At 43.4% G+C, this 18,919-nt stretch overlaps 1 protein-coding gene across 2 annotated transcripts; it reads right to left on the reverse strand.

The window, feature by feature from the left end:
• Positions 1-519: 519 nt before the first annotated feature.
• LOC129172519 (dihydropyrimidinase-related protein 5-like) lies at positions 520-18,660 on the reverse strand. Of its 2 annotated transcripts, XM_054762331.1 has the most exons (15): positions 18,425-18,660; positions 10,740-10,843; positions 9,199-9,348; positions 6,518-6,676; positions 5,915-6,094; positions 5,716-5,784; positions 5,048-5,092; positions 4,859-4,934; positions 4,642-4,798; positions 4,435-4,576; positions 3,973-4,115; positions 3,690-3,897; positions 3,433-3,610; positions 2,724-2,798; positions 520-2,050 (listed from the first exon to the last, which is right to left on the reverse strand). In XM_054762331.1, exons 2-15 carry the CDS (start codon positions 10,836-10,838, stop codon positions 1,965-1,967), a joined length of 1,767 nt encoding a protein of 588 aa, XP_054618306.1. In that variant the 5' UTR covers positions 10,839-10,843; positions 18,425-18,660; the 3' UTR covers positions 520-1,964. The 2 variants fall into 2 exon arrangements, with proteins under 2 accessions (XP_054618306.1, XP_054618307.1); XM_054762332.1 differs by lacking the exon at positions 2,724-2,798 and having other exon boundaries at positions 522-2,050; positions 18,425-18,649.
• Positions 18,661-18,919: the final 259 nt, after the last annotated feature.

The following is an 18,919-nucleotide window of genomic DNA, read 5'->3' on the forward strand; positions in this document are numbered from 1 at the left end:
TAATTGGTGAAACTGGAATACAGCACGAAGCCATGACGGGGCAGGCTTTATAAGAACACAGGTTCACAGTCGGTGATTATGAAACTAGTCGAAACCATATGAAACCACTGCTTTGTTATTATTTCTTTACAAACATCACGGCATTTCTCAAAAATCCAAACAATAAAGTGGGGGGTGGTGTGGGGGGGGCGTGACATTATTTTATCTTTTCATGGGGCCCAGAATTCCTGGTAGAGCCGACTACACAGCACAGTGTTCTTAGAAAGAACAGTTTGAATGATTAAACTCTCATGGTGAGAAGATCTGCACCGAATCCCTCAAGCTCTCACACATGCAACATCTGGACCTGATGACCGAATTAAGATGTGGTCATCATAGGGGGTAATGAACATCCTGCACCATGCAGGCTGCATAAGGCTTTACAAATGCAAGAAAACAACCTCCGTGCTGTATAATCCAAACATGTGAATGTGAATTTGTCTAAAATGTATAGATATTTGTACCAACAGGTAAAGAAAGACATTAGATAATACATTTTTTTCACTTTATTGTTTTACCAATACTTTAGTGGTAAGAAACAAGCAGCCACGGTACATATTCAACAGGTTCACTTTCCAACAAAACAAGAATCCACAACGCACAGTCACTGACAATGTACAGTGCCTTCTAAACAACAACAAAATGAACACCCTTGTATACCATTGTAAAAAAAAAATAAAAATAAAAACAGCACCAGTTGTGAACCTGTGGCAATCCATCCCGCTCGGTTCTCTTCGTGCATGGCGTTTGTGTGCGGTACGGGTGACTCACATTGGCACATTTATTCTTTTTCACTAAAAGAAAGCATCCTAAATGTACAGTACACAGACACGGGGAAGTGGTCATGAGGAAACAGAATAAAGGAATGACAAGGAAGTGAGAGGATCTGTGCTTGCTTTAGCATGTGCAGCTCAATCTTCCTGCCCTCTTGTTTAGTGACGCTAACCATAGAGTTGGCTGTTGGTAATCTGTCACTGTAATTAGTCAGTATAACACAGGTCCAGATGTATTAAATAGTGAGGATTTTCCCTTGAGACCCTGCAAATTCTTCCATCCATCTTAGTCAACATTACTCACGACTGGCTGGAACTGCACTAGAGCAGTTTGCCAAAATGCCACTTTTTTGTCCTTTTAAGGCCACTGTACTCAAGCCAAACAAGCACAAGCTGATATGGATGCATCAATAAAGGTTGACTGTGGACTATCATGTTATATGTATGTCCGTGCAGATACACATATTATGTAAACATCAGTCTGATCATAGCTACAGCAATGTAATTATGCGGCACGATGCCGTATTAGTGCTCTCTGTTGAGTGTTAGGATGACGATAGAGGGCATCTGGGGTGGCATATGCGTGAGACAGAGACTGGAGAGTGTGGCAGCGAGATGACATGGTGTGTTGAAGCAGTTAGATGTCATCACCACACTGCACAGATCATCCACGGGAAACAAAAACACAGTTCATTGTTTCATCACAAACAGAACTCACGCTCGTCTTCAAATGAGTAAATCTGTGTGTGTGTCTACAGTGTACACTGTTGATGTGTGACAGGAGGTGCTTCACAGAATGCAGTTCTACTATTTTTAGATACTTAAGTCGACGTCTCTTCACTGCAAACCGTTAAAAACTGTACTGCTTTTTTCAGTGTTCAGTTTTAGTTTCTGTTTCTTTCATCTAGCAGCTTAACAATAATAGTAGTCAGTCGATAGTTAGCTTGATTTTGGATATGAATTCATACATAATTCCTCAATAATGCCAATTAAGACTTCAGCAAACCAGCGATCACAAATTAAGTCTTTACGTTTTCCCTTTTAGCATTAAACGTTTCTTATTTTAAAATCAGTGCAGTTTTCTTGGTTGTTCAGGAATATACAAAACAAGGAGGCTTGGACGGTTTTGTGGAGTTCTCTCCAGACCACAGATTACCAGATTCCACTAGAGCGGCCGCCTGGAGGGGCCAGGATCCTAGCAGAGGACCTCTTGGGGATATGGTCATCAACCTGAGACCCTACGAGGAATACACATCATGCAATTAAGCTCTGTTTTCACTCAGTTCCGCTTCAGCAGTGTACACATTTTTTGTGTGATTCAGTTGCAAGGTGTACAGTCGTCCCTCGTTTATTGCGGTTAATTGGTTCCAGCCCCGACCGCGATTGGTTAGAATATCTTCTCAGTTAGAGCATAGAAAACCCATTTATGACTTTCTAACCATTATTAGAGCCCTGTAGACATGAAATAACACCCGTCTATAGTCACCTTTATACTTGCATTACCTAGCCATATAGTAGACATGATAAGCAATAACATTGGGAAAGTTCCTTGTTGTTGTAGTATCTCGAACGTTATGTGGGTTGATGGCATGGCATTAAAAAAGATCAGCCTATCGTCCATCCTCGCTATGACGTTTGTGACTTCGTTGATGTACAGGACAGCCAATCTAACATCAATCTGCCATGCATAGATGTACACTCCTACAATACTGCTTGCTTTGTTTACAGCACATTGCGCACCGCTTATGCGCAGGCTACAGGATCTTTGAAGTGACATAAGAGACAGCCGCTGCTTTAACAACAGCAATCTACCAAGCTCACGAGTTAGCCTCCGATTTATTTAATATAAATGTAAGAATAGGTTTGAAACGGAGTGGGGAACAAGGACAAAATAAGAAGCCAAAAACGTACCACTTCCACACGGAATGGGAGGAGAACTTTTTTTCCCCGATGTCATGTCGGACTGCAAGGATCCATTGCGGCAAGCTAAGGTAATGCAATGTAAAGAAATGTCTCATCAATGTAACATTACTGACACCTAGTGAACAGCATACCACATATAACTTGTCTTTCAACATTTTTGGACTAACAAGAGGCCATTGTCAACCACGAAACTGTGATAATTTTTTATTTAGATATAATTTTTTTTAAAACCCGTGATAGAACGAGGGGGTGATGTTCGAACCGCGATGTAGCGAGGGACGACTGTACTATATTCAAATATTGTAAGCGTACCATAGTACGGTTACTATGTGAAAATAAAATGGGGGAGAAGACTTCTTTATTATTTTTCATTAATGAATTACAATTCAGCGTCAACCCTCCGACCTTTGACAAAAAAAATTAATAAAATGAATAAAATTGAATAACCACACCACAATAATGGGTACTAATTCATTTGGAGACACATAACAAGAAGAAAATAGGAATAGAATACTGCCATTGCTGCTATTTGTTTAGTGTGTCTCATTGTCTTTTGTTGTCGTTACACTGTCTCACTTGTATTATGTTACCATGCTATTGTTGTCCAATCTACACACCCCGAAGTGGACACAGTGTTTAGATACATTTTCATAAGTGCACTGTATGGATTGGTGGTAAGAATGTTATTTTTACATACCCGAGAGACTAAAAGAGGACTCGTGGAGGTCTCGAACCCCCTGTTGCACCCTAACACCACCTTTGTTGGTGCCATCTCCATCAGTGGGGCTTAAACCAAGCTCCTTCTTCATTGCGTTGGTGACCTTGACTACATCACCAGAGTAGGGATCCCTGTCCACGCCTTTATAAGCCTGAGCCTGTTCATGGAGCCATACATGTCAAATAATTCCACTTCTCAAGTGAGAACTAAATCATGAGAGAAAGACATCTACCCACTTTCTCTCTCTGCACCATTTTCTTGTAGAGGAAGTCAGGGAACGTGCGCTGTGGGTAGAATTTCCCGGAGCCCTCGGCGCACATGAACGTGGCGTTCTCACACACCAGACGTCCTCGGCTGATGGTGACCAGGGGGATGCCGTGACAGCGCAACCCCTCGTACAGGTTGAAGTCTCCGCCTTGCACCTGAGTGCTGACAGAGATGGTCCTGCGCAAAGAAGGCAAATACATCACCCACATTTATGACACAAAAGCGGGATATAAACATTCAACACCGACTCACCTTGTTGCATCTGGATCCCACACCACCACGTCAGCATCAGCTCCAGGGATGATGCGACCTTTGCGCGGATACAAGTTGTAGATCTTGGCGGCATTAGAGCTCGTCACGGCCACGAAACGATTTTCATCCATCTTTCCTGTAACCTACAGGAGGGCATGAGCACATTTTTGACTGTTTAGGGTAGGGTGTGTCCAAAGTGCGCCCCGGTGGTTGTATTGGCTCTTGGCATATTCTAAAAATAGAATGACTTCATTATTAATGATATATATTATTAGATATTACACTAATTTCTTTTGTCGGCAATAATAAAGCTAAGATGTGAATGTTTTGTTCAGTTTAGCCTCTTTAATGTATCAAAGTGGTCCCCACATCCTTCAGTTTTTCTGTACACCACTGGCGTAGGGTTTGGAATGTGAAAAATATGAATGGCAGCTATTGTGTATAGGAGTTGAGTGGACGTACCACCCCCCTCTCCCAGATGACGCTCATCCTGTCCTGGACTCCCGCCACACCATGGGGGATCTTGGTGAAGTCTTCCTTGCCCAAAGCTCTCTGCTTGGTGCTAAAAGGACGATGGTCTGATGCCACGACACTCAGGGTGTCACTGGAAACAGGGAAACATTTCACTTGACAGACACAAGTATGTTTATGTGTGTATTATACACTCACTTGCCCAACAGGCCCATCAGGTAGCCTGGTGTGTTAGGGTCAAGACGCAGAGGAGGGACGATGACATGGGCGGCAGCATGAGCCCAGTCTTGGTGGTAATACTGCATCCCGTTCAGCACTGCGTGAGCTGCTGTGGTCTCAGCGTGGACCACCTTACCTGGAGAGAGCAGTTTTGTTAGTCAGAGTTTGTTACAGCTTACAAATGAGGGGAACTCACCCTGCATCTTAGCAGCAGCCACCATATCTCCAGCTCCCATGCAGGAAACGTTCACCAGGTAGATGGGGCAGTGAGCCTGGGAACACAAGCGGAGATTATTTATGTCATCACATTATCTTTGAAAAAGACAGAATACTGAACTCTAGAGTGTATGTGTGTGTGTGTGTGTGTGTGTGTGTGTGGGATTACCCTATTAGCGATGGTGACTGCTCTGTGAGTAGCCTCAGACTCCAGCTGCAAAAAGGAATAATGTGAACATTTATTCTCATTAGCATAAAGTATTTATAGCAATGTGAAATCCCTTCACAAAAGTACCATGTGAAATGAGTGTATTTTTTTCTTATGGCAATAGAATAACCGAATGAGTTATTATAATAAATTAATAAAAATGCAAAAAAAATGCTCCCAAAAACAATTCCAGTGATTATTATAGGTGTTTTACTGCATTTGTTTGTGTTTATTGCGTTTTATTATTGCATAGTTGGATATGTTTTGTTATTTGGCTGGTGGATGGTGTTGATGTTTACCGTATTACTCCACTTTCATTTATAAAAGCTGGAACGTGCATCAGTTCAGTTGGTCAGTTTTTATTTTTGAGTCGATTATTTTAGGTTTTAAATGACTAAAGCTACTTACTAAAAGTAATTGTGATTTTACCAGAGTCAAATATTTTAGTGCTCTTCCCAGGTCTGCCTGCTAAATTGTTCAAAGGTTCCCTTTGAGTCATGTGGAAAATCTGGGTTAAACTTCAACTTCTTTTTAGCTGTCCAGGTTAGGTCAAATCCATGATCATTTATTTACTCACTGACTTTACAATGAATGCTCTTATTTGAAGAAGAAAAATGATGTTACTTTACCTCCTCGGGCCGGCTGACTTCAATACCTTCGGGTCCGCTTATTCCCAAATCCAGGGCCTCTTTAGCACCCTAGAGATAAACACAGAGCTTCAACATAACTGAGAAAAAAACCATCATATGAAGAAGATGAGTTAGTCAATGATATGCTCCGACTTTACAGTATTAAACCCCTGCAGCTGTGTGTTAGTGTGTTGTGCACCTCTGCCACCAGCTCTCCATTTTCGGCGTGGACGCGTGCGATGGCCCCAATGTCCTTGCAGGTCTGCAGTGCCTGGTAGAGTTCGGAGTCCCTCAGCATCATCATGTCTTTGTAGGCCATGAACATCTGGAAGGAGTTGACCCCGTGTTCCCTCACCAGGGTCTCCATCTCATTACGTACCTGAGAGCAAGTGGATCACTGTGTGTTTGTTATGTGGGGCGTGAAAAGCTTCGACGAGCAGGCGAAATTAGATCACACCGCAAACACGGTCCTCCAGAACGTATCACAGAAGTATACTGTCAATCAATTTTTGTATTGATTGATCTTGGTAGATAGCACGGGTGTAGCTGATGACGTAGTCATGCAGATGATACAGCAGAGACCCTGACGCCAAAGGCTGAAAGAAGCATGGTGACTCAAAGAATCTGTCTAATGTACCCAATGAATATGCGTGTTAACCTACTTCCTCTAGGGTTTGTAATCTAGGTCATTACACATTTCACCCATATATGAAAATGTGTGCATGGGCTGCTGCATGATTTTTTTGGTTCAGTGGTTTGGATAGTCTCAGTGGTGTTTCCTCCTCCATTGCTCTGGCGTTACCTTTGGCCCCCACCAGGTCACGCCGACATGCAGAGCGTAGTCGCAGCAAGCCTTTGCGTCAGCCAGAGCGCGGCACTTCTCGTAGGCATCCACCAGGGAGCAGTGTTGCTCAGGCAGGACGTGGGCCATCACCATGGTGGTACCACCCAGCAGAGCCGCCTGGGTGAAGAGAAAGGAAAATGATGGGAGACGGTTATTAACCCCCCCAAAAAACCCACCACAATTACACCGTCTTAGCTGGTCATTGAAACACAAACTACCTTATTCAGTTCATACATTGCAAAGAAATAATCTAACTGGTTTATTACGGATGATATAACTGGATATGCTGTGTTTTGATGCTTGAATGATTTTTATTGTATACCATTTGATTGGTCAGCTGATAAGAATGAGAGAAAGCTGAAAAGATTAAAATCACACTAACTGAACACAGCGGCCTGCTCTGACTCGCTCACCTCTGTTCCCTCAGTCGTAGATGCAATATATTGTTGCCATGACAACAGACATTGCTCTGCCATGGCATCCATGTTCATACTATCCTGTCTCTCCCTTTGTGAAATCACACTACTGAGTCACCCATTCATAGCCCTTTGAGTCTATTGTGTTGAAGTGATGGAAGGACAGGCCTTAGGGTGGATTCACAAATTCCTTTTATTTATTTTTCTTTGAAAAATAGGCAGTTGTTTCCCCCACAGAAAGCACACCTCATACAGCGTAAGTTGCCGATAATTCACAAATATGTGCATGCATGTACCACTGTTAGAAAGCCCACAATTTTTACATGTTCATGTCTCTATGCTTCACTGATCTTTTTTTTTTCATCAAGTGTCTCGCACTTGAATGCGCCATAGTTGCAAGTTCATTTGCTACGGAGGCACTAGCGTCGACGGTCGAGTCTGCGGTCTCAAAGCAAGTTAATATATCATCGTATGTTGTTACTGGAATTACAACAGGCGAGCAGTATGGATGATGTAGACGTGGCTTGGAGAAACAGCTTCTCTACCACCGGGCTAAAGTCTACACTGTGACTCCGATTCCATCTGTTCATCGATCATCTTACATTATCGTTCATTAGTGGTGAGTACCTAAACATTTCATACGTTAAATGTGTTTAAAAGGGACCTACGCTTTTCCTCTTTTCTGACCTATAAATGTTGTGGTGGGTTCTGGAACTGAATATAATCTAATGATTACTCTTTTACTGCAAGTGTTGATCTGAAATCAGGGATGAACTCAACATCAAGTTGTCACAGTTAGGTGAGACATCCAGAAGTCTGGGGAAAACAAACCTACAATAGCTGAGTGGTTAGCCTGATGAATGCACCTGCACCGTCACATAATGAGTGTCTCTCATGTCAAGATACAGTACATTGGCCATCTCTGTTCTTAAAGAGTATCAGTAACATTAGATCAAAATGGGTGGTTGGACATGAAGCCAGTGTTTTAGCCCAAATCCATGACTAATTTAGAGACCACCATCCCCTACTGTGAAGATAATCCCCTTGGAAGAAATATAAAGGAGACACAGAGAGGGGGATGAGCGAGAACAAACACTGGAAGGAGTGTAAAGGCAACTCAATATGGCGCTGGTGCAAAATAGTCGATTAGCACTGAGTAATATGGAGCACTGAGGCCAAATCCAGATGACACACAGAGAGGTGCATTCAAGACAAATTGTATATCAATCAGAGAGCTGAGGAATCAAGTCAGACATCCAAACGCTCTCATATTCACACCCCAGCATTGACAGCAATTATTGGATCTTCCACCAAACAACACGATCAGTGTTTCCCATACATTCATTTGGACCACCACAAATAGATAAGGTGCTCCATGTTCTCCCTAGCTCACAAACAACTCTATAACACGCCAAACGGAGGAGGAGGGATCGGTGTTGCAGACGTTGTCGCTGTATTATGTGAGCAATCAGACCCCTCTAGTGACTAGCGACAAACCTAGTGAAGAGTCTTTTGGCAACTCTGACATGAAAGCATGTATTTCTCTTCTCAACGAGCAGCGGGTGCTGCTGCGGGCCCCTCGCCTATCAAAATGCACTCACTCATATTTGTTTTCGCTTTTCATGCCCAAAGCTTTTCATGTTTTTACTCACTTTCTGCAAATGCGTCAGGCCAATAATGCAAATTTGACAATGAAGTCATTACGTCACTTCGCCGCAACCCACCGCGTCCACAGATTGCAGTCCTGTGGGAAACACTGATGACATTTATTTTTCCACCCCATGTACAATATTGTGTCTTGCATGAATTAACCTAATGCTGTCGAGGAGCTTTGTCTGTGGGGAGACGGTGTGACAGTGGGGGGTGGGATGGAAAGGATCTGATGCATGAGAGAAAATGTTGGAGATGGGAACAGTGGGCACAAACACAATCCTGATTTTCCCTATTAAGCACGGGGTTAGTTGCCATGGTAGCAAGGTCAGTGGGTAGGGAGCTGGTGATTAGGGGGGTTGCCGGGGTGAGTTGGCATGTGGAGGATGAATACCCCCCCCAAAAAAATTCCTCTCACCCTATTTCAGTTGGCATTCCATTAGATGCTAAGCCAGTGGTTTCACTAAGCCACAGTGCAGTTTGCTGCGTTAATCTCCCAAATGCTCTCCCAATAGATGTTTAATATCGCCCCCACACCATGACAGCTGTTTGTTGACCTAACACTGTGTGTACCTTGGTGCCACTGTAGAAGTCATCCTGGATGGCGGCGTTCATGAAAGTCTGCTCAAAATGCACAGAGGTGTCTATTCCGCCGGGTAGCACCAGCTTGCCGGAGGCGTCGATCACCTTCGCCCCGCCTGGAATCATCAGCTCCTTTCCGACCTTTTATCGACAACACACACATTGGGATGAGATGAGCCCAAAAAGGCGTTTAAGGCACAATAAGAAATAACAATACTCATTTTCATGCAGCCATTCATAACATATGAAAGCAAAGAATAATACCGACGTTTGCATCTGTCATTTGAGCAAAACAGCAATTCATTTAGAGTGTTTGTGGGAGGAGGTGCAAACGTAATCATTTTGCACCCGCAATGTGATTTGTCATATCTCAAACCTGTTTGCAATGTCTCTGCTGGACTACACTAGTGTGTTTATTTGCATCCTCCACCAAGACCTCCAACTCCATGGCTTCAAACCTCAGTTTTCCTTTAGGCCACGCTGCTCTCCCAAACTCTCCACAGTGACAGGCTGACAGCTGGTAGCACACGCAAAATCCTCATTTAAATAGGGCCCTCCGCACCACTTTTGCACCTGTTAAAAACTGTGCACGCAATCATAGTTGATCACCTGCAACACGCCCACTAATAGCATGTGCAATTTTTTAGTGCGCTCACGCAGTTGAGCCCTAGTTATTTGGCATCTTAGTAGATCAGGCCCTGTGTGTGTTAATGCTAGTGTTGGTGCTAGCATTGTTGCTTTGCCTTTACTACAGTGCCATTAAAGTCAATTCCACCTATAATTGCATAGATAGCTAAGATATTGATTGATATATTGATATATACTGTACACAGTCGTCACTCGTTACACCGCGGTTCGAACATCGCTCCCTTGCTCTATTGCTTTTTTAAAAAATGTCCTTAATTGATAGATGACCGCTGTTGACTATGGCCTATTATTAGTCAAAAAATATTGAAAGGCAAGTCATATGTAGTATTCTTTTCACTAGGCGTCAGTAATGTTACACTGATGAGACATTACATTAGCTTAACACTGCATGTAGTTAGACATGATATGTCCGACATCATACAGTGAAAAAAAAAGTTCTCCTCTCATTCCAAGTGGAACTGGTAATGTTTGGCTTCATATTTTGTCCTTCTTCCCCATTCCGTTTGAAAGCCTTTCTTAAGTTGAGAATATATAAACTGGAGGCTAACTAGTGAGCTCGGTAGAATGCTATGCTTAAAGCAGCGGCCGTCTCTTGTGTCCCTGCAGTGATCCCATAGCCTGCCCATCACAGTTGGGAGATGGGATGTAAAAAGAGAATAATAATAGGAGTGTAAATGTGACTGTTATTTCATGTCTACAGGGCTCTAATAATGGTAAAAATCTTACTTTGAAAGTCATGGACCGGCTTTCTATGCTTTAAGTGGGAAAATGTTCCTTTAATTAATATTGAATAGAAATTCGTCAGGTCTGGAAGCAATAAACCGCGATGAATGAGGTAAACTGATGATGTATAGATAAGATCAATTTTTAAAAATGCATCTTACCTGCTGAATGATGCCGTTCTCAATGTAAACATCCGCTTCCTGGGTGAAGTCATCATTGACCACTTTGCCTCCCTTGATGAGAATGCGCATGGACCCCATGTTGGCTGCCAGAAGAAGAACAATGACATTTAACGTGCCAGTTCCATTTTCCAAGAAAATCCCTGCAAATTGGACTGGTGTCTTCAACACATTGCATTGCAGTCACTTTCACTTTTAGATCACTCTCTCTTGCTTTTTCCTGGTCCCATTCATCCGTAACTGGATATGTAACTGAAACCACAGTTAAAACATGTTAAATTCATGTATTCCTGCAGGGCTTTCCTTTCAGAATCATGCATCTCATTAACCTAATTGCAGAATCGCACTATGAGCATGGTTAGTTAACGTTTCCTATCACCATCTTTAGAAAACTAAAGCTTCTGGCTATGATCATGTGCATGCTGTATCTTAGCATCTTGCAGCATCAAGCCCCACAATGTTTCACATCCAAACCTTTGTGATTTGGGATTGTACGTCAATTTGCAGAAAGATGCCATGGTTAAAAATCCTCTTATGTAAACTGGTTTGACTGCATGAAGGGACGGGAAGAATAAAGTGTATTGAACAGGGACATCAACATATATGCATGTGCAAATATTCAATCGATATTGATTATTTCCCCCCAATAAGGGTTGGATAAACAAAGCGAGTTTACTCACAAAACATTGTGTTTGTTTGTGCTGGTATGTGTTTTTGCATGGTTGGCTGTATGCAATGTCACACAATAGTCTCCCAGTCACACACAATCAAGTCAAAGAGATGGATGAGAACAGAGGGTGGAAGCAGAGCAGCGTGCATAGTGGCTGGGGGAGGCGGGGGGGAACAGGGCTTAGACAACAGTTTCATAAGGACCCCAAAAACCAGGTGCCCACCAAGTGGACCCTGCCATTCTGAAGTCTTTGAAGCCTCAAGCATGGCTTTACCGTCTCGGTGTGATATAGTGCTGTGCTGCTATCACTCTGGTCTTTGCGAGGCTAGAAGACGCTGATGCTGGGAATATTTTTCCGGGGGGAGGGGAAAGTAGTGTCCCTCAGGCTTGGGAGCCAGAATAAAAGAGTGGTTTCCCAGGAGATGGGAACTGGGGTGCTTTCAGTGGAAACAAGGCCTCTGCACTCACACACATGCAAACACTTGCATGACAGCACAGCAGAATGACAGCATCAAGACTGAGCTGCCTATTCAGTATATTCAATCAACTCAGGGTTGATGACAAAAACAGTCATTTTCTACGTTGAGCTCGATGGAAATTCTCATAAAAAGAGCTGGTGTTTATGCACCCACATAACAAAAATCTACAGTCTAGCAATACTATATGGAAAAGTACAGTATTTGGACATCTGGCTGTTATACCTACAGGAAGTGGAAATACAGCCTGAACTATATGATGTGGATGATTTTTTAAAGCTGTCATTGCTACATCTCAAGAGCTGCGGTGGTTGCACATTTGTTTTACTGTCAAATAGACACTATAATCAGTACATCTGTTACAAGTGAGAACCATCGGTGAAGTATGACTTCAGAAATATGCTTGTGTGTCGTAAAACCAGTGCAATTGTTCCTCCTGCCAGTTATTAATGATAACCTCCACCCTGCGTAATAAACAAAAACCAAGGCAGCTCAAATTCAGGAAAACTGCAGTGATGAAGTGTTGTACAGTGGAACCTCCGTTGTTAGCATTCATTTGTTCCAAAAGGTTTGACAAAAACTGACAAAACTGAAGCAATATTTCCCATATGAAATCATGTAAGTCCAATTAATCCGTTCCACACACCCAAAAGTAGTAACAAAAATAAGTTTTATAGAGAATAATTATAATTTTACATAAAGAAACAATGTGAAATGCATTCGTCCCTCCACAGTTACACTCTCATCCATCCATTTAACCATCCATTATCCTCATTAGGGTCGCGGGGGTATGCTGGAGCCTATCCCAGGTGACTTCGGGTGAGAGGCGGGGTTCACCCTGTGGACTGGTGAATTTCAGGGCACATATAGAGAATCATTCACGCTCACATTCATACCTGTGGACAATTTAGAGTCGCTGATTAACCTAACATGCATGTTTTTAAAGGGAGGAAATCGGAATACCCGGAGAAAACTCACGCACCAACGGGGAGAACATGCAAACTCCACACAGAAATGCCCAAGCGGAGATTTGAACCCAGGTCTTCCAGATCTCCTGGCTGTGCGGCCCTACACTGTATTAACAAATGATGCTGTTTCAATTTATAAATAAGGACTCCTACTTCATGGAAATTCACTTATCACGGTTCGGTTGGGGGTAGGTTGGGTCAGCCACGCGTAGGTTGCTTTGTTTAGGCACTTAATTTCACGGAACGATACAGTACAGGGCAAACGGACCAGTTTGTTGGTGCAATACTGTACAACAGCCGAGGCAACTTTTTTGTGAAAACTTTTCGACGAAAAACAAATCATACAAAAACCGGGGCGTACAAAAACCGAGGTTTGATTTCCCTTTTCTACGTGGTATAATGCGAATATGGTGTGCACGCCACAATCCTTCCACCTTCCAGAAGGTCTGTGCTCTGCTGTTTGCATTTGGTTTCGTGTCACGAGAAGCGAGGCGGCCTGATGTGATGTGACGCAACATGATGTGAAGTGATGGTGAAAGTGTTGCGAGAATGTGACGAGAGGGGCCGCAGAGGTTATGACATCGCTGCAAAAGATCCTCAACCAGCAGGAGATCAGTCATAAAAGAAAATGGCGCAGACTGTGCATGTGGAGACGTTTGTTAACATTAGCAACGCTTGAAGAATTCGGGGGATTAAATGCGTTCTTAATTTGGATAGAGGGATGACACACATCAGGCAGCATTTCTCACTCACCCTGAGACCAGCTGCTGTACAGTATTTAGCATACATCACAAATTGGACACATATACACCACTCAACACACACTCCATTAGTTTATTTGTAGTCACCTTCATTGTGACAACCATCGTTGGGAGGAACGGAATGACTACTATATATTATTTATCTATATTATTTGCTGTAAAGCAGTAAAGGAAGGCTTTACTGCTACAGTTTCAGTAACACAGTATTTTAGTTTATTGACTTATCGTGACATATAGAGAGTGTTCCGCTGGAATTTTAACATTCTTCAAGACTCCATTAACTCGGTCAGCAAGTATTATTCCGGTCTCTGTGACTTGGTTTTCTGTTTAAACCCCGCCTTCCTACTCCCTCGTGGTGGGGCAGGCCACCCCCCTGGGGGGTTGGGGGTGGAGGGCGATGTGAACTGTCTGGGGCGGGGGGAGGGCGCTTTCAGACTGATGGTACTCAACATGCAATTTGACTCTTGAATATGCTTGTAGGCTTCACAGCTCGCCATTTTTCCTGGTTTCAGTTTCGAGTTAAATAGATATTATCAGTTTCTCAATAGTATTTTACATGGGGGGGTTCTGTCCCTGCATGACAAAAAATAACAGAGAACCACTGCTTTACAGTGACTGTTAGAGACCTGCCAACTTGTACACATTTTCGGTACTCAGCATGGATAAGCATTTTGAGCTCAGTCTCTGAAAGGCGGATTATGCTGCTGTGCCGAGGCGCCAGTGTACACTACACCGGCTAATCTAAACTACAGTCGTCCCTCGTTCCATCGCGGTTCAAACATCGTTCCTTCACTCTATCACGTTTAAAAAAAAAAAAAAATTAATTAATGATCACTTTGCCTATTATCAGTCCAAAAAATGCACATTTAAGCAAATGTTACGTATTCTTGGCGTAAAGTAAGCATTGAACTAAAACACAAATACAGTTTAAGGCAGGGGTCTGCAACCCGTGGCTCTTTTATTCTTCTGCTAGGGCTCCAGCTGGTTTATGCTTCTGTGTAGTCACTACGCCATCTCTTCTGATGCCATCATGAGCCTTTTAAAGTTCTGCGTGGGAGTGCAATTCTCCACCAAAGTGCTAGGGGGCAGTGTTTTCTGGTGGGTCAGCTCGGTGAGAAACCACGATGCTGGTCGTCTATTTCGCTTGTTAGCTTCCGTTATCGGTAATGAACAATGGGCAACTGAAGGGCAATGGAGAGTGGTACTGCAAATAGAACTAATCAATGTGTTACGACATCAAGAAATGTGACTAATTGCCAGGTGGCAACAGATGTGGCTCGTCACTCCGCCAAGAAGACAGAAAAGAAACGTGACAATACCCTTTCGGAAACTGTATATGTAGTAGTCAAATAGGTTTTGCGGCTCCGAGTAGGTTTTCATTTCCTGGAAACGGGCCATGAGTTTTGGTCCATATCGCCCAGCCCTTCCCGAGGACAACATGCAGGTTCTGAGTGAAAAAAAGACGAGACGCACGTGTATTCTTGCACCGGGCTCGTCTTACAGACATTCTCAACACACACAGAACACACTTCCGGCCTCCAAAATAAGAGCGCCGTTTTCCCCATGTCATCTAACTGTGTTAAATGTCATATTTTCGGCAGCTGTTTGGGTGAAGCGACGCAAAAGTGGTGCGGCACATTACCATTCAGCAGCTACTCTGGTGCGTCTCCAAACTGAAGTGTGTGCCTGCGCGAGTGCTTAGTGAGTGAGAATGTGGTGGACAGCTGCTGACTTCTGATCTGGGGTTTAATCACTGCGGGCGGGGACAAAGCGTGTCTTTGTTATTTTGTACACATGCGAAGCAGTGTGTGTGTGAGCTATTTAAAAAGTCAGAACAAACGTACAACAAAGACAAAACGACAAGTAATTGGAGTTAAGAATAGAAGTTCCAGACACACAGAGTGACGTTTCAAGGATGAATATAAACTATTAGAGAATCACAAACAAACTGGGGCATCACTGGGGATTAGGGTCTCTCATCCTGCATTTTCGTGAGAGGAGATTTTCGAATGTCACTGCAAGTGAAAACGCTACATTTTGTACATCAGGTCCAAATGGTTTTAGTGTTAGAGAAAGGCTCCATTTTCACACTAATGGATGTCCTCATGCATACCAAGCCAAAGTCACAAGTATACGGTACAGCGGAACCTTTAAAGGTTCAACAGCTCTGAATTGAACCAAAAGAAACTGTAATAGATTTTCTCCGTTTTGCTGACTCATGAAAGGCGCACACTCACTGTTTTCCCCGATACAGAGAGTGACACAACCTAACACTTCGGGGGGATTGGTGGGATGACAGATGACAGAAGGTGGATTAAGACCTCAGCCGAGGAGGGTCGTGTGTATTCACTCATGAGCTGACATCAAATCTGGCTTAACAACATTTTGTTTGGCAATACTATAACACAAAGAAACAAAATCATCTCTGGCTTTGTTGATTTTTTTTAACCTTCTGCTTCATGTTGACGCATATGCATGATACGCCTCACCTATTATGCTTTTCCTCTTTTCTGACCTATAAATGTCGTAACAATGTTGTATTCTCATGTTGAACGATGCCGACGCGTCAGATAATGAGGTTTGCGCATTTGCACGCTGTGTTTTACGGAGTTTTAGTTTTTTTTTAAACACAGAGTTCCACGGACTTCCTTATATGGGCATGCCCAGGCAAACGCTGTAGGCCTGCCCTCCCTCCGCTCTGCTTCGCTCTGCTCTGTTCACCGTGTCAGCACCGAGGAAATGCTTGTTCGGGTGTGGCTAAAGAGGCAGGCATCAGGCAGAAGTGGTTGGAGTTGCTGATTCCCGCCCAGAGAGAAATATCTGTCAACGGCACTTCACACGAGACTGTTTTGTGAACATGCGCCAATACAAAGCTGGACTATCGGCCAAACTGTTGCTGCAGTCCGACGCTTTTCCAACCTTACTTGGTCGTGTTGAAGAGTCAGAAGAGCAAGCTGTAAGTAACGAGTTATCAGTGTCCTAACCGTGTTTATTTTGTGTAAGTAATCGGGCAAAAGGGGTTCGGCAGTCCAGAAGTCCTCGGGAGCGCCTGGGAGTGTGACCAATCACAGCGGAGTGGGCCCGGTGGGAGGAGTACCTGGAGTAGGGGCGGGGGTGGAGTAAATGTTTGGGCGGGAGGCAGGAAACACTGCAGAAAGAGGTGCAGAATCTGGAAGATCTGGAAAGCTTTCTGTGCGGGTTATCATGTGTAGCTGCTCTATGAGTCCAGAACTCAATACAAAGGCCTGAAAATGAGTATAAGAGGTCCCCTTTAGTCAATAAATCAATCATGGGTATGGTGAGAAACTCACACTATTGCTGGGCACCAGTCATATATTGCAATCACCAGTTGTTAATGATGATGGCCACCTTACATGATAGAAATAACTAGAAAGACTTGTAATAGTCCACAACGTCAAAACCCACTGTATGCTTGGTCATGCACAGGCTATAAATGTGTCATAAGTCATGCTAGTGCTCCCTCCCGCCAGCTACCATCTAAACAGAATGACTCGGAATAATCCACAAAGTCAGAAAGGTAATACGGCACATCCATTTTCTACATCGCTCTTCTATATCCCTTGTCCTCAGGCGGGGTGCATCCACAACCGATCCCCCTAACATGCATGTGGGAGGCAGCCGGAGCATATGGGGAAACCTCCAAAAAAGCACAGGGAGAATGTACAAACTCCACACGGAGATGTTCCAACAGGGATCCCCAGGCATGCTAACCGCTATTCCACCGTGCAGAGCTATAAAATGAAGGGATGGCACACGTAAACACGCCGAAGTTCGAACGCTGGAAGCAGGGCGAGTGCGGTAGCTCAGGGCACGTGCCGCAAAGCCTGCAGTGATGTGATTGCTCCTCTGCAGTTACATTTTACAAACAATATAAAGCAAGAGCAAATCCCCACATTAGTCCACAAAGTCAAAATAAGGCTGTGTCATTTCATGAATGCGATCGCTCCTCTGCACGCGACACAGAGAGCATTCGAGAAATTGTGTACGTTATAGATGTACAGTATCGTCTTATATTCTAGTCAATATGATATTTTCTTCATTTTCCAGGTTCTAAAGTCATGTAATGGCCAAGTGTCCCAAGACTTTAGTCCATATATTGAAAATCATGCAGGTGCAGGCCCATTTCATCGAGATGAGACCCCCTGCATCATTTACATAGACATCAATGTAATGTACTCTCTATCAATGCCTGCCTTTTAATGACACTCATGTAAAACAAATGACTTACAGTAAATCACTACTCTGATCACCTTTTATGTTATGTGCATAATGCACACAGCACCTCCCTTTTACATAGACTGTTGAACACTAAACACCAGACGGGCCATAAGGCTGATTTGTATGCATAGCACATACATCCATACAGAAATTAATATTTGGTGTAAACGACAATAAGCCATCTTATATAACGAAGGCAGCGAAGGTCTATTGCAGTGATGGCACGCGCGCGCACACACACACACACACACACACACACATATACATTTTTTATCATCGTGAGAAGGCGACAGGTTACTGCAAATTATTTTATATCATGTCTAATGCACGCCAGTGTCTGAATACCTAAATCAACCAGGCTATTCATTTTGGCATGTTTTATTCGGTGGCTAATGCTTGACTGTAGCTAGCGCCCAGCTGTCAAAAACAGTGAATTAGCTTATCACTAATCAATCAATTACAGGTGTTTTTCACACTTCTGTGGAACGACGACAAAATGGCAATACAAAACATAACATGTTAATTTTAAAGATTAAAAAAAAAGGTTTCTTACCCGTTTCTCTAATCTGGTCGGTGCTTCTTTGCAGTGTATGCGAGCAGGGGACAGCTGGCACAGCACGAGCCACAGATGCTGCCTTTTGCCTTCAGACGGCCAAGCAGCAGCCAATGGGAAACCTTTAAATCCACACTTAACGGTGAAAATTGACCAATAGGGAACGAGATGTATCAGTCGACAGGGGCGTGTCTCTTGCCTCCAGAGACATGTGTGCGTTCGAATTCTGTCGGATATATGGCAATTACTATTCTTCTGACGTCATATTTAAGACGTTCAGGTTCGGCGGGGGTGGGGTAGGGGGGAACCCTTTAATAGGTAGCTGCAGCGATAAAAACATTTTATTTAGATTTTTACGTGCCCTGTAAAGACCACCTAACGTTAATGAGAATTACCACCTCATTACAAGCATATCAATCATTGAAAACTGTAGTTTCCGATATCTTCGAAAGTACAAGTCATAATGGCATCTTCTATGGTAAAAATCCTGTCAAA

Source organism: Dunckerocampus dactyliophorus, chromosome 19 (assembly GCF_027744805.1).
Source record: "Dunckerocampus dactyliophorus isolate RoL2022-P2 chromosome 19, RoL_Ddac_1.1, whole genome shotgun sequence".
In the NCBI taxonomy this organism is placed as follows: domain Eukaryota; kingdom Metazoa; phylum Chordata; class Actinopteri; order Syngnathiformes; family Syngnathidae; genus Dunckerocampus; species Dunckerocampus dactyliophorus.